Source organism: Microcaecilia unicolor, chromosome 7 (genome assembly GCF_901765095.1).
Source record: "Microcaecilia unicolor chromosome 7, aMicUni1.1, whole genome shotgun sequence".
NCBI classification, from domain to species: Eukaryota; Metazoa; Chordata; class Amphibia; order Gymnophiona; family Siphonopidae; genus Microcaecilia; species Microcaecilia unicolor.
This window is the reverse complement of record NC_044037.1, coordinates 307,454,049-307,468,157: the sequence shown is the minus strand read 5'-3', so window position 1 is coordinate 307,468,157 and position 14,109 is coordinate 307,454,049. Positions and strand designations below refer to the sequence as shown.

Sequence of the window (14,109 nt, the reverse complement as noted above, 5' to 3'; positions counted from 1 at the left end):
ATGCAACTGCTTGCCCTGGGATTTCTAGCATGGAATGTTGCTACTAATTGGGTTTCTACCAGGTATTTGTGACCTGGCTTGGCCACTGTTGGAAACAAGATGCTGGGCTAGATGGACCAGTGGTCTGACCCAGTATGGCTGCTCTTATGAGGCCGATCCCCTGTCACAGTTTCTATAGAGACTGTCTAGCAGGGATATGAGGATTATCACTATTCCATAACTGGGACTGAATTCAGACCGACATGGATCTAGACAGTTTCTCTCTTCTAGCCAATTTTTGAGTTGAATGCAGACTGTTTGTTCTATACGTTTTCCTAGAAATGGGATGTTAGATACTGGCCAGTAACGCTTGTCTTGGTCAAGGTTGCTCTTTTTTTTACAAGAGGGCGGCACACCACTATGCTTTTTAATGTTGTTGGTAGCTGCCTGTTAGCAAGAAAAGATTTCATGATTTTTGCAGAACCCTTATATGAGGCAACAAAAAACAAAGACTGGGGGTAGACCAATAACTCTTGACATCTAATAGAGTCTATTGTGCTTAGATGTCAAGAGTTCCTTCAATTGCATGTAAATGAACAAGTAGCCTTGTATTGGAACTCAATTGGTCTACCTCCAGTCTTGCTTTCTGGGGGACAGTGTTTGAACACACAAAGAGAATGATTACATATTCTCTTCTGTAGAACATGAATGGTAAAATTCAGGAAATACAAGAACATTCTCCCAGCTTTCAATACTCCTGGGACAAGGACAGTGACAGCGGTCTGGGTTCTCTTCCCATCTTGTAGAATATCTGAAACAGTAATGATGTCTGGTTCTTTCTGTGGCAGGTAGAGATTCTGGTACATACCAGGAGGGCGTGAATCCTACACCTGGCTGGTAGAGTCCCTGAACGGGTTGTAAGGCAACAGGGACTGTACCTGACTGGTTTAGGCCCTGGGAAACTAATTGGATGCCTGAGTTCTATCCTTTCTAGACTATATTAAGGGGGTCCTGAATTATGTTGCTAGCTGGTACAGTCATTGGGACACTAATGTGTGGCCTGGGTTCTATTGCTGGCAGGCAGGCAGGCCTATCAGAAGAATCGTTGAGCTGCCCCAGGGCACCAGTGTGCTATGCTAGTTCTGTCATTTCAGCAGCTCTGGTGATGGTCCTGCCAGCAAATGTTCAGTGTTTTTATTTCTTGCTTATAGTGAAAATTTTACAATGTCTTTCCTTAACAGGTCCTTATCTGGAGGAGGCACCAATCATCTTAGACAAACCAGATTTGGTGTATTTGGTGGCAGATCAGCCAGTTTATATCACTGTGACATTAAACCATGTGGAAGCCAACATCTGTTGGAGGAGGTAACCAATGTCTTCTTAACTTTCATGTAACAGTGACAAGACCCACAAGAGTTGATTTTCAAAAAGTAGCTGAATGGCAAAGCAAATCCAATATTAGTCAGTTCTCCTTTGCTGGATCTTCAGCTAAATCTTACAAGCTTGTTTATGGCTGAAAATCTGTTTCTCTAAACTTAGGACAATTATGGAGTAAAGTAGGATTTGATGATGGCTCCAGTAATTGGATAGTTGGGAAGTAAGGCCATAATAATCAAACCATTCTTTGGACTATTGGCGTGCAGTTATGATATTTTAACAAACCAAGGTGACTGGGCTAAATCAAATAATACAATAACTGCACCCCTATATATTGTAAATATTAAACATATAATCAGTTATTCTTGAAACATTTTATTAATCATTGCTTATATTCAAAAATTACAATCTATTCGTTTTTATTCATTTTTACTCTATAACTTAATTCCCACATACTCTCTCACCTTACATACCATCAACCATCCTAACACATACCCTTCATAAGAACTCACTAATACAATTCAATCCTAACTACTCGCTAAATACCCAGATCAACTACTATTTTGACCGTCCATGTTCACCATCCATTATTATGCCTTGAAAAATAGTTCTATAAGCTCAATCTCTGTCAGTCTCTAACATCTGACAGCCACCCTCCTGACCCCAGTTGAAAAACCTTCACCCCCTGTCGGAGTGCTTCTGCAGCCACTTCTTTACCTCTTTCTTTAAGTCACAGAACCATGCAGCCATGATGAGCCCTTTTACCTGCCCACCCTTAGCTCGAGCTAAGACTGAAATGTCCATGGGCTCTCCTTCTGAAGTCTCCACTCCTCCTCCGCCTTCTCCCGACTGCCAGTCCATGGGCTCCTCTACAGCCTTCCACCCCAGCTGCTTCCCATCATCATCATTATCCCTATCTCCCAGCTGTTTCCTATTCTGTTCATCCAGCCCTCCCAGATCCTCCTCCTTTCCCCCAGGATTCTGGGACTCATAGTGGGGGTAACACTTCCTGATCCTACCAGGCCTCTCTCTCAAGGGCTGCTGGGACTTGTAGTCTTTCAGCTTCATTGACCTCAATGGTGAAGGAGACAGGCTGCTTTCCTGCACTGGCCCTGAACCCTTGATTCTGACCCTTTCGGCTCTGTCCTCCCGGGGCGTTCTAAGGTACCCAAGCGACTTCCCCCTCCCCGCTTCTCTTGCTTGGCAACCCTCGCTCCTCACCTGATCGCATAGCGTAAATTATGTTGTATCCGTAAATATTTTCAGGAATATCAATTTCGGCTATTGGTTCAGGCATTATTGCTGAGCTCTTTAGATTATTGCAATGTAATATATTTGGGTTGGAGGAAGGCTGGCCACAAAATCCCATGGGGTACAGAAACAGAAAAACAAAGTGGGAAGTGGACCAATAACTTCAGGACGCCGAGACAAAAGTAGTATAAAATAGAATAAACTTTATTGTAGACTCTAAACAGTACTGTGTTTCGGCCACAGGCCTGCCTCAGGATTCTTGAGTGGTGTAAATAATTTTCTGAATCACTGTCTCGTCTTGGACGTTACAAAAAGAAATTATGCTGGATGGTCTAATCAAAGACTTCCAAGATCGTCCAACAAAGGTGCAGCGTTACGAAAACGCTTGTCACTTCTAAAGGGTTGTTCTCAGATACTGTTGCAAAAGTTACAGACTATTCAAAATACTGCATTAAGATTGATTTTTTCCTTGAAACGTTCTGATCATTTATTTTTTTATTATTCTAAAGTTCATTGTTGGTTGCCAGTAACTGCAAGGGTCTTATTTAAACTTTCATGTCTAATGTATAAAGTTTGTCATGGCTTGGCCCTTTTTTATTTATACCTGACCTTGATTTGTATCTGGCATTTTCAGGGCACAGACCATAGAGTCTGTCTAGCACTAGCCCCGCCTCCCAACCAATGGCCCCGCCTCCCAACACCGGTGCTGCCACCCAATCTCTGCTAAGCTTCTGAGGATCTATTCCATCTGAACAGGATTCCTTTATGTTTATCTCACGCATTTTTGAATTCCATTACCGTTTTCCTCTCCACCACCTCCCATGGGAGGGCATTCCAAGTATCCACCACTCTGTCCGTGAAAAAATACTTCCTGACATTTTTCTTGAGTCTGCCCCCCTTAAATCTCATTTCATGTCCTCTAGTTCTACCGCCTTCCCATCCGCAAATGGCTGCTGAGTCTTCAAGAGACGGCCTTGCGAGACTTCTGTATGGCGGTGGCATGGCTGAATTTTTTTGTGTGCCCTTTTTTGTTACGGCAAATATGGTAACCCTACTGGCACCTGGACGTGTGAGGGAGGGGAAGTCTAACAATGGTCTGTGTTTCCTCAGATGAGCCTGATAGCACTCTGTGCTTCATCAGTCAGAATGTAAGAATGCCCTATCCTACGTCTTTTCTAACAGGGATGGCAGTGGGGTATTGGGAGGGAGAGAAATGGGAAGATTAATAATGGTCCATGTTACTTCAGACAAGCCTGATAGTGGGTCTGTGCTTCCTAATCTGGAGTTCAAGAGTGCCCTACCTTGTATCTTTTCTCACAGAAATGGCCATGTTCTGGAGGCCGACAGTGGGATGTGTGAGATGAGCATGCCTGATGATGACCAGCATTCCTTAAAGCTCCTTAAGGCAGGAGCCAGTGATATTGGAAGGCTGACTTGTGAAGCCAGGAATGAGTATGGCCTGTATACCTGTATCATCATCCTGGAATTAGCAGGTAAATATCTTTGATATTAGAGCATTGTCTTATCTACACGTGCTTTTGTGTGAGAGAAAGAAAGAAGAGGAGCTCCTTCCAGGACAATAAGAGCTATTGATGACTACCCTTGTCAAAAGCTTTTTGAGAACTGAACCATGTATCAACTGGATCTTGTTCATGCGTTTGAGACATGATATCCCTGTACAGAATCTATGGTGACCCTTTCCTTAATATATCATACTTGTATGTGTGATTTAGGTTTATTCATTACAGATTCATACATAGTAACATAGTAGATGACGGCAGAAAAAGACCTACACGGTCCATCCAGTCTGCCCAAGATAAACTCATATGTGTATACCTTACCTTGATTTGTACCTGTCTTTTTCAGGGCACAGACCGTATAAGTCTGCCCAGCAGTATTCCCCGCCTCCTAACCACCAGTCCCGTCTCCCATCACCGGCTCTGGCACAGACAGTATAAGTCTGCCCTCCACACCTCCCAACCACCAACCCCTCTTCCCCCCACCTGCTCCGCCACCCAATTTTAGCTAAGATTCTGAGGATACCTGCATGATCATTAAAGAAGTTTGATGGTTAAACGTTGGCAGTTCTCTGACACCAAGGTGGTTTATAGTGCTAGGCTACGTACTGCTGTGGTTTCTCATTTTAGATTTCTTGAGGGGAATGCCATCTTGTCCTGCCAATTTCCTACTATTTATTTTTCTAGATCCATCTTTACCTCATGTTAGAACCTCTTCTTCAGATTTCAGTGGTTCCACTGATGCTCTGGCAGGGTTTCTGCTAATTGATTTGATGTTAGTGTTTTTGTTTTGGTACTTATTTAAAAATAAAATTGCGTTATTAGGAGTTGCTTATATGGATTGCATTTAACTTGTGTTTATGAACTACATTTAAAATTTGTACTTAAAAAATGTATATTTAATATATTGTATGCTATAGTTTAGGAAGCACTTGACTAAGTATTATGAGGTCAGTATGCAGTAGCATAGCCACCAAGTATAAACTGATGCCAAGATGTAGGTGTATTCTAGTTATAGAATACTATGCACCAAAATTTAGGTGTGCCCACTTACAACAACTCAATGGCTGGTAGAAGTTGGCGCATCTAAGCTCGCCATGCAATGCACGCAACTGATGTATTTTACAAGTTGCAAATGTCACTTGGCAACATGCCCATGTACGCCCCCTCACAGTTATGCACTACCTGCCGGATTCTATATAGCGCGCCTAGAGATTTGCGCCAAAAACTTAATTGGCTTAATAAGCTAATCAGTGTTGATAACAGGTCTTAATGAGTAATAATAAGCACTAACTAGAATTTATGTGCACAACTCGCTAAGCATATTCTGTAACGCACTGCGCCTAAATTCTAATGTGCGCAGGCAAAAAGGGCCATGGTTATGGGCAAGAAAATGGGTGTTTTGTGGACATTCCAAAATTTACGAGCACTGTTACAGAATCCACACACCAGCATGTACATCACATTTCCCTTGGTCTAAATGCATGTAGTTTTACGTGCTGTAGTATCAAATAAGCGTATTCTATATGACAGGCTGTTTCTGAATGCCACGAAATGCAAGTATATTGTCTTCCTTACTGTTCTTGCCCTGTTGCCTCCCACTCCAATCCTTGGAAACCTCTCAACTTCCAGAATTCGGTTAAAATCCTTGGTAGTAGTACACTTGTCCTTTTTTGCACTCCATCGTATCCGCTCTGTTCAGTTTACAGTACTGTCTCAATTCCACTGATAACTGGTTGACTTCTTCTCATCACTTATTGCTTAACCCCTGAAAATCCATCACCTCCTGAATAATAGGTCACTTACTCAGGGTAGCAGTTATCCAAACTTTGTGTGGTTCTCCTTTAACCCTGGTGGACTCATTTAAATATTTAAGAATCACTATAGATATTCAACAAATGTGAACTCCTACACATATATCCAGAATTGTCTTATAATATTTGCTTGTTACACTACTATCCTGTTTCATCAATATCATGTTACCTAAGATCCTATGTAATACTAAATGTATACTCTCTTATATACTTCCACCATTCATGATGTATTGTAAGCCACATGTGGGATACAAATGCAATAACATAGTAACATAGTAGATGACGACAGAAAAAGACCTGCACGGTCCATCCAGTCTGCCCAACAAGATAACTCATATTTGCTGCTTTTTGTGTATACCATACTTTGATTTGTACCTGTGCTCTTCAGGGCACAGACCGTATAAGTCTGCCCCGCACTATCCCCGCCTCCCAACCACCAGCCCCACCTCCCAACCACCGGCTCTGGCACAGGCACAGACCGTATAAGTCTGCCCAGCACTATCCTCACCTCCCCAGCCCTGCCTCCCAACCCCGGCTCTGGCACAGACCGTACAAGTCTGTCCAGCACTATCCCCGCCTCCCAACCACCAGTCCCGCTTCCCACCACCGGCTCTGGCACAGACCGTATAAGTCTGCCCAGCCCTATCCCCGCCTCCCAACCACCAGCCCCGCCTCCCGATCTTGACTAAGCTCCTGAGGATCCATTCCTTCTGCACAGGATTCCTTTATGCTTATCCCACGCATGTTTGAATTCCGTTACCGTTTTCATTTCCACCACCTCCCGCGGGAGGGCATTCCAAGCATCCACTACTCTCTCCGTGAAAAAATACTTCCTGACATTTTTCTTGAGTCTGCCCCCCTTCAATCTCATTTCATGTCCTCTCATTCTACCCCCTTCCCATCTCCGGAAAAGATACGTTTGCGGATTTATACCTTTCAAATATTTGAACGTCTGTATCATATCACCCCTGTTTCTCCTTTCCTCCAGAGTATACATGTTTAGTTCAGCAAGTCTCTCCTCATAGGTCTTGTAACGCAAATCCCATACCATTCTCGTAGCTTTTCTTTGCACCGCTTCAATTCTTTTTACATCCTTAACAAGATACGGCCTCCAAAACTGAACACAATACTCCAGGTGGGGCCTCACCAACGACTTATACAGGGGCATCAACACCCCCTTTCTTCTGCTGGTCACACCTCTCTTTATACAGCCTAATAACCTTCTAGCTACTGCCCCGCCTTGTCACACTGTTTCGTCGCCTTCAAATCCTCAGATACTATCACCCCAAGATCCCTCTCTCCGCCCGTACCTATCAGACTCTCCCCGCCTAACACATACGTCTCCCGTGGATTTCTACTTCCTAAGTGCATCACTTTGCATTTCTTCGCATTGAATTTTAATTGCCAAACCTTAGACCATTCTTCTAGCTTCCGTATGTCTTTTTTCATGTTTTCCACTCCCTCCGGGGTGTCCACTCTGTTACAGATCTTAGTATCATCCGCAAATAGGCAAACTTTACCTTCTAACCCTTTGGCAATGTCACTCACAAATATATTGAACAGAATCGGCCCCAGCACCGATCCTTGAGGCACTCCACTACTTACCTTTCGCTCCTCTGAGCGAATTCCATTCACCACCACCCTCTGGCGTCTGTCCGTCAACCAGTTCCTAATCCAGTTCACCACTTCAGGTCCTATCTTCAGCCCATCCAGTTTATTTAAATAAATAAACTGTCTCTGCACTCACTTATTGGTTCTGTAGTTTTCTCACTCTGCCACACTACTCTGCTCCTTAGAAGAGTGACTGTTGAGCACACTGGATGGAGCATTCAGGTCTTTATCTGATGTCCTCTACTTTGTTAGTAGCTTTTAGACGAGACTATTGCAACGTTATCTATTCAGGATTCCCTTCTTCTGTTATTAAAAGATTACAGTCAGTCCAGAATATGTCCATTAGACTCCTTACGCCCGCTCATGGTCATGACTATGTTACCCTAAGTATGTCACCACTGCTTTCCCATTCAATACAGAATACAAACACAGAATTCTGACCTTAACCCACAAAGTTCTTCACATAGCATCTCTGTCATATTTTATCCCTTTACACTCCATCTTAATTCTTACAGTCTTCTCGATTGACACTGTCTTACTATCTCCCCAGGTTTTTGTCCCCATCTTGAATCTACCAGACATTCTGCATTCTTCTGTATCATTCCTCATCTATGGAACTCACATCCTGTTTCCCTCTGTTCCAAGCAATCTTATAAGAAGTTTACGGCCCAGCTGTAATCTCATCTTTTCAGGTTAACATTTCTGGGCTCTTCGGTATGTTAGTTGCTCCCTCGAACAGCACCCCTTTCTCCTTCCCCCTTAATCAGTCCTCTCTCTGTAGCTTTCTTATTCTGTTAGCCCCTCACGTTACCTTCTTACATTGCTGGGCTTTCCTATAATTTTTATGGAGTTCTGCTCTCTCTGACTTATATTATTTATAAATCATTTTGATTTGTTATGAAAGGCGGTATATAAAGAACTTAAACAAACAAACATTTATGTCAGATCGGGGGTTGGGGGAAAGAGGGTTCTGTTGGGGGATCTTTATGTTGTGGAAGGAAAGACCTTTTTGGAGGGGTCTTATGTCAGATTAGGGGGTTATAGGAAGATGTGATCTGTGCAAAGGGGGTCTTTATGTCAAAGCAGGGGGTTGGGGAGAGATGGTTCTGTGCATAAGTACATTGCCATACTGGGAAACACCAAAGGTCCATCAAGCCCAGCATCCTGTTTCCAACAGTGGCCAATCCAGGTCACAAATACCTGGCATGGTTCCAAAAAAGTACAAAACATTTTATACTGCTTATCCCAGAAATAGTGGATTTTCCCCATGTCCATTTAATAATGGTCTATGGACTTTTTCTTTAGGAAGCCGTCCAAACCTTTTTTAAACTCCGCTAAGTTAACCGCCTTTACCACATTCTCTGGCAACAAATTCCAGAGTTTAATTACACGTTGAGTGAAGAAACATTTTCTCCGATTTGTTTTAAATTTACTATATTGTAGCTTCATCGCATGCCCCCTAGTCCTAGTATTTTGGGAAAGCGTAAACAGACGCTTCACATCTACCCATTCAACTCCACTCATTATTTTAGAGACCTCTATCATATCTCCCCTCAGCCGCCTTTTCTCCAAGCTGATTAGCCCTAGCCGCTTTAGCCTTTCCTCATAGGGAAGTCGTTCCATCCCCTTTATCATTTTCGTCATCCTTCTCTGCACCTTTTGTAATTCCTCTATATCTTTTTTGAGATGCGGCGACCAGAATTGAACACAATATTCGAGGTGCGGTCGCACCATGGAGAGATACAAAGGCATTATAACATCCTCATTTTTGTTTTCCATTCCTTTCCTAATAATACCTAACATTCGATTTGATTTCTTAGCCACAGCAACACACTGAGCAGAAGGTTTCAACATATCATCAACGACGACACCTAGATCCCTTTCTTGGTCCGTGACTCCTAACATGGAACCCTGCATGACGTACCTATAATTCGGGTTCCTCTTTCCCACAAGCATCACTTTGCACTTGCTCATATTAAACGTCATCTGCCATTTGGACGCCCAGTCTCCCAGTCTCATAAGGTCCTCTTGTAATTTTTCACAGTCGTCACGCGATTTAACGACTTTATGTCAGAACTGGGGGTTGCAGGGAGAAGGGTTCGGTGCAGGGGTTTCTCTATGTCAGCTCTGGGGGGGGATGGAGAGAGAGATCTTTGTTTGCAGGATTTTATGTCTGATGGGGGGGTTGGAGGAAGTGAGGGATCTGTGCAGGGGGCTCTTATGTTGGATGGGTGTGTGTGGGGGTGAAGGTCAGAGGACTGCTTTAAGGCAGCTTATGTGACAGACCCCTTTCTCTGGGTCCTGGCTAATATTTTGCTAGGACTCAGATAAACTTGACTTGGCTAAGTTAGGACTGCTTTTTTTGCGGTTGTATTTCCCCAGTTTACCTATCCAGATCCCAGCTGAAAATCAGCTGGTACCCAGACAAGTGCTGACTCTGTCCTTGGACTAACCCAACAATAGCTGCAGCACTTTATGGGTAAGTGCCACTCAATACTCCCTCAGGGCCCACGTAATGCCAAAGGCAGCTAAGAGGCTCTCTTGCCCACTTAACTGGCTTTGAATATCGACCCCTTATGTGTCTGAGACTGCTGCCATTGAGCCTGTCTTTTAAGTTTGTATTTAATTATGTATTTTCTAATTAAACTGTTGTAAACTGCATCAAGTGATCCTTTAATGAATCAGAAATCCAAAATATTATGATTAAATTAGATTAGATAATGGATTTATTTGCTTCTTGATACATTGTACAAATGGCCTTATGTCTTTATCAATTTTACGGACTCCTTTTTGTCTTTGTGTTACTAGAGACTCCCCATTTTGAGTCCATTATGGAGGATATTGACATTCAGATCAGCGAGACAGTGCGCTTTGCTGTGGTAGTGGAAGGGAAGCCACTCCCTGACATTATGTGGTACAAAGTAAGTTTCTGATATCTTTTGTTAAGTCCTTTGAGAATTACCATAAAAGGTTGATCTTTCGTTGTAAAGATGCCTCTTGTTGGTTTTCTGTACAGGATGAAGCTTTACTGGCAGAGAGCAGCCACTTCACCTTTGTCTATGATGACACTGAGTGTTCCCTTGTAATCCTGAACACTACTGAAGAGGACAGCGGGGTTTATACCTGCATTGCTAAAAACCTGGCAGGAGAGGTCTCCTGCAAAGCAGAGCTGATGGTGCGATCCGGTAAGAACATGAGTAGCCACATCATCTTCTAATGGTAGCAACCCTCTAGTCACCGCTCCACCAAGGAGATATGTGTTCATCCTATTTGTTGGTGTTAATCCTTTGGCCTGGTGCTGGAAGAATTGAAAAAATAGGCTTGGAGGGACCTCAAGTGGTTATCTAGCACCTACTGCATTGCAATAGGATTGGTGATTTTAACATGCCGGACGTCAATTGGGGCATCACTGCTGTGCATTCATTCAGAAGCAAAGAGATCTTGGATTCTCTACATGAAGAATTGTTTTAGCAGTGGATAATGGAAACAAAGTGAAATGGAGCTATTCAACTTTGGTGAGAAAGAAGAATTTCTCACGAAAGAGTTAGCTGGATGGGGACAGCTGAAGGAAGTAGAACAGCAGTGGGCAAAACTGAAAGGAGCTATTTTATGTCAAGCTCCATCCCTGGCCGCCTTCAAATCCGGGCTAAAGGCCTACCTGTTTGATGCTGCTTTTATTTTAATTCCTAACTTGTCACCTGCTCGTAACCTTATCTTGTCTTCCTCTCTTCAATAGTCCCTTTTCCTATGTGTCCTCTGTCTGTCCTACCCTTATCCCTTTTGTCCTGTCTGTCTGTCCTGATTTAGATTGTAAGCTCTTTTTGAGCAGGGACTGTCTTTTCTTCATGTTCAATTGTGAAGCGCTGTGTACGACTGGTAGCGCTATAGAAATGATTTATAGTAGTAGTAGTAGTATTTTAAAGGCAACAAACCTTTATGTTAAAAAAAGTTACATAAAAGTAAGAGGAAAAGAAGGCCGCTCTGGTTCTTGAACGTAGTAGCTGAAAAGTTAAGGGAAAGAAGATTAGGCCACATATGTTACAAGATGACTCAGAAAGAGGAGGACCGGCTGGAAAAACTAAGAGAAGCTGGAAAAGCTGTCAGGAATGTGAACAGGAAAATGGAAGAAAAGATAGCTGATGTGGTAAAATTGGAGACAAGATATTTTTCAGATATATAAATGACAGGAGGAAGTGCCATAATAGCATTTTGAGGCTCAAAGCTGAGGTGGAGGAAAATGTAGAAGCTGATAAGGATAAAGCTGAACTGCGTAACAATTATTTCTGTTCTGTGTTTATACACGAAAGTCCAGGAGTAGGAATGCAGAAAACAAATGGGAATGGATGTATGATAGACCGGGACTGATTCTCTGAAGATTGTGTTCGTGAGGAGCTAGCTAAACTAAAAGCAGACAAAACGATGGGCCTGATGAGATACATCTGAGGGTGCTCAAGGAACTTGGAGAGGTTCTGGTGGCTCTGCTGTCTGACATCTTCAATTCTTTCTTAGAGTGTGGAGTGGTCCCGGAGGACTGCAGAAGGGCAGATGTGGTCCCTCTGCACAAGAGCAGAAGTAAGGAGGAGGTTGGGAATTACAGACCTGTCAGTCTGACCGCGATGGTGAGCAAACTAATGGAAACACTTCTAAAGCGGAGGATTGTGAGGTTTCTTGAATTAAATGGACTGCAGGACCTGAGGAAACATGGCCTCACTAGAGGCAGGTCATGTCAAACAAACTTGATTGATTTCTTTGACTGGGTGACCAAACTGTTCGACTTGGGAGGTGCTCTTGATGCGGTGTACTTGGATTTTAGCAAAGTCATTGACATGATTCCGCACAGGCGACTGATAAATAAACTGAGTGCCCTCAGTATGGATCCTAAAGTGACTAACTGGGTTAAAAATTGGTAAATGGAAGAAGACAGAGGGTAGTGGTAAACGGAGCTTGCTCTGAAGAAAGGAATGTTATCAGTAGTGTACTGCAGGGATCGGTCCTTGGGCCAGCTCTTTTTAACATCTTTGTGAGTGATATTACAGAAGGGCTATCTGGTAAGGTTTGTCTCTTTGCGGATGATACCAAACTCTGAATAGGGTGGACAACCTGGAGGGTGTGGATGGCATGATGAAGGATCTAGCTAAGCTTGAAGAATGGTCCGATAATTGTCAACTAAGATTTAATGCTAATAAATGCAGGGTCATGCACTTGGGTTACAGGAATCCAGGAGAGCGGTACAATATAGGGGGTGAACTGCTTCTGTGTACAAAAGAAGAGCGGGACATGGGGGTGATTGTTTCTGATGACCTCCAAACAGGTAGAAAAACTGATGGTCAAAGCCAGAAGGATGCTTGGCTGCATAAGGAGATGACCATCAGGAAAACGAGGTGATAGTACCCTTGTATAAGTCTCTGGTGAGGCCCTATTTAGAGTACAGTGTGCAATTCTAGAGACCACACCTACATAAAGATATAAACAGGATGGAGTCGGTCCAGAGGGCGGCTACAAAACTGGTAAGTGTTCTCAGTCATAAAACATATAGGGACAGGCTTAGGAACCTCAATATGTACACGCTGGAAGAGAGGCGGGAAAGAGGGGATATGATAGAGATGTTTAAATACCTCAGTTCAAATGAAGGAAAACTCTGGAATGAGGGTGCATATGATAAAGTTAAGAGGAAATAGGCTTAGGAGGAATATAAGAAAATCGGGAAGGGTGGTGGATGCATGGAATGGCCTCCCGATGGAGGTCGTGGAGACGAGGACTGTGTCAGAATTTAAGAAAGCATGGGACAAGCATGTGGGATCCCTTAGGAGAGGTAAAGTTAGTGGTTACTGAGGATGGACAGACTGGATGGGCCACTTGGCCCTTATCTGCTGTCATGTTTATATCGCCTGTAATAGAAACTTCATAACTTCCCTAACTAAACTCATGCTTAGAAAGTTCTTTCTAAACTCTAACTTAAGTTTCCTCTCCTGTATCATAAACTCATTAAGTCTGTCTTATCTTTGGAGGAGGTGAAAAACACCCAGTCACGGGCATCACTGTAACCAGTGCTTTTTTTGTAGAAAAAAAGGTGCCGGTACTCATTATGGGCGGGGTCACCACATATGGCTCCACCCCTATGACAGCCACACCCACATTAACCACACCCCCTATACCAGCCATGGCGCATATAAACAGACGTCATTGAAAATATTACAGTACTATAGGAGAAAAAAATAACGTGATTTGCTAAGTAGTAGTAGTAGTATACCCAGTGCAAAATAAGACAGCCAATGTAAATTCTCAAATTGGACATATTACAAACACTAAAATGAAAATAAAATGATTTTTTTCTACCTTTGTTGTCTGGTGACTGTTTTTCTTTCCATATTGGTCCCAGACTGTGATTCTCCTTTCCTTTGTTTTCGCTTAACTCTTCTGTGCCATTTGTCATTTTTTGTCTCCTTTTTCTTTGCTTTCTTCAATAATTTTCAGGCTCTCTCTCTGTCCAGATTTAATTCATTCTTACTATCCATTCTTTAATTTCCTTCATCTACCCGTGGCTTTTCATCTTTTCCTCA

At 43.0% G+C, this 14,109-nt stretch overlaps 1 protein-coding gene across 1 annotated transcript in view; it reads left to right on the top strand.

Annotated features, from left to right (window-relative positions):
- The window catches only part of SPEG (striated muscle enriched protein kinase), a 495,656-nt gene that overhangs the window by 351,302 nt on the left and 130,245 nt on the right, over positions 1-14,109 (top strand). Inside the window, exons 17-20 of the mRNA XM_030208751.1 lie at positions 1,221-1,344; positions 3,928-4,100; positions 10,358-10,470; positions 10,566-10,734. Coding sequence (XP_030064611.1) covers positions 1,221-1,344; positions 3,928-4,100; positions 10,358-10,470; positions 10,566-10,734 — 579 coding nt within the window. The remainder of the gene's footprint in view (positions 1-1,220; positions 1,345-3,927; positions 4,101-10,357; positions 10,471-10,565; positions 10,735-14,109) is intronic.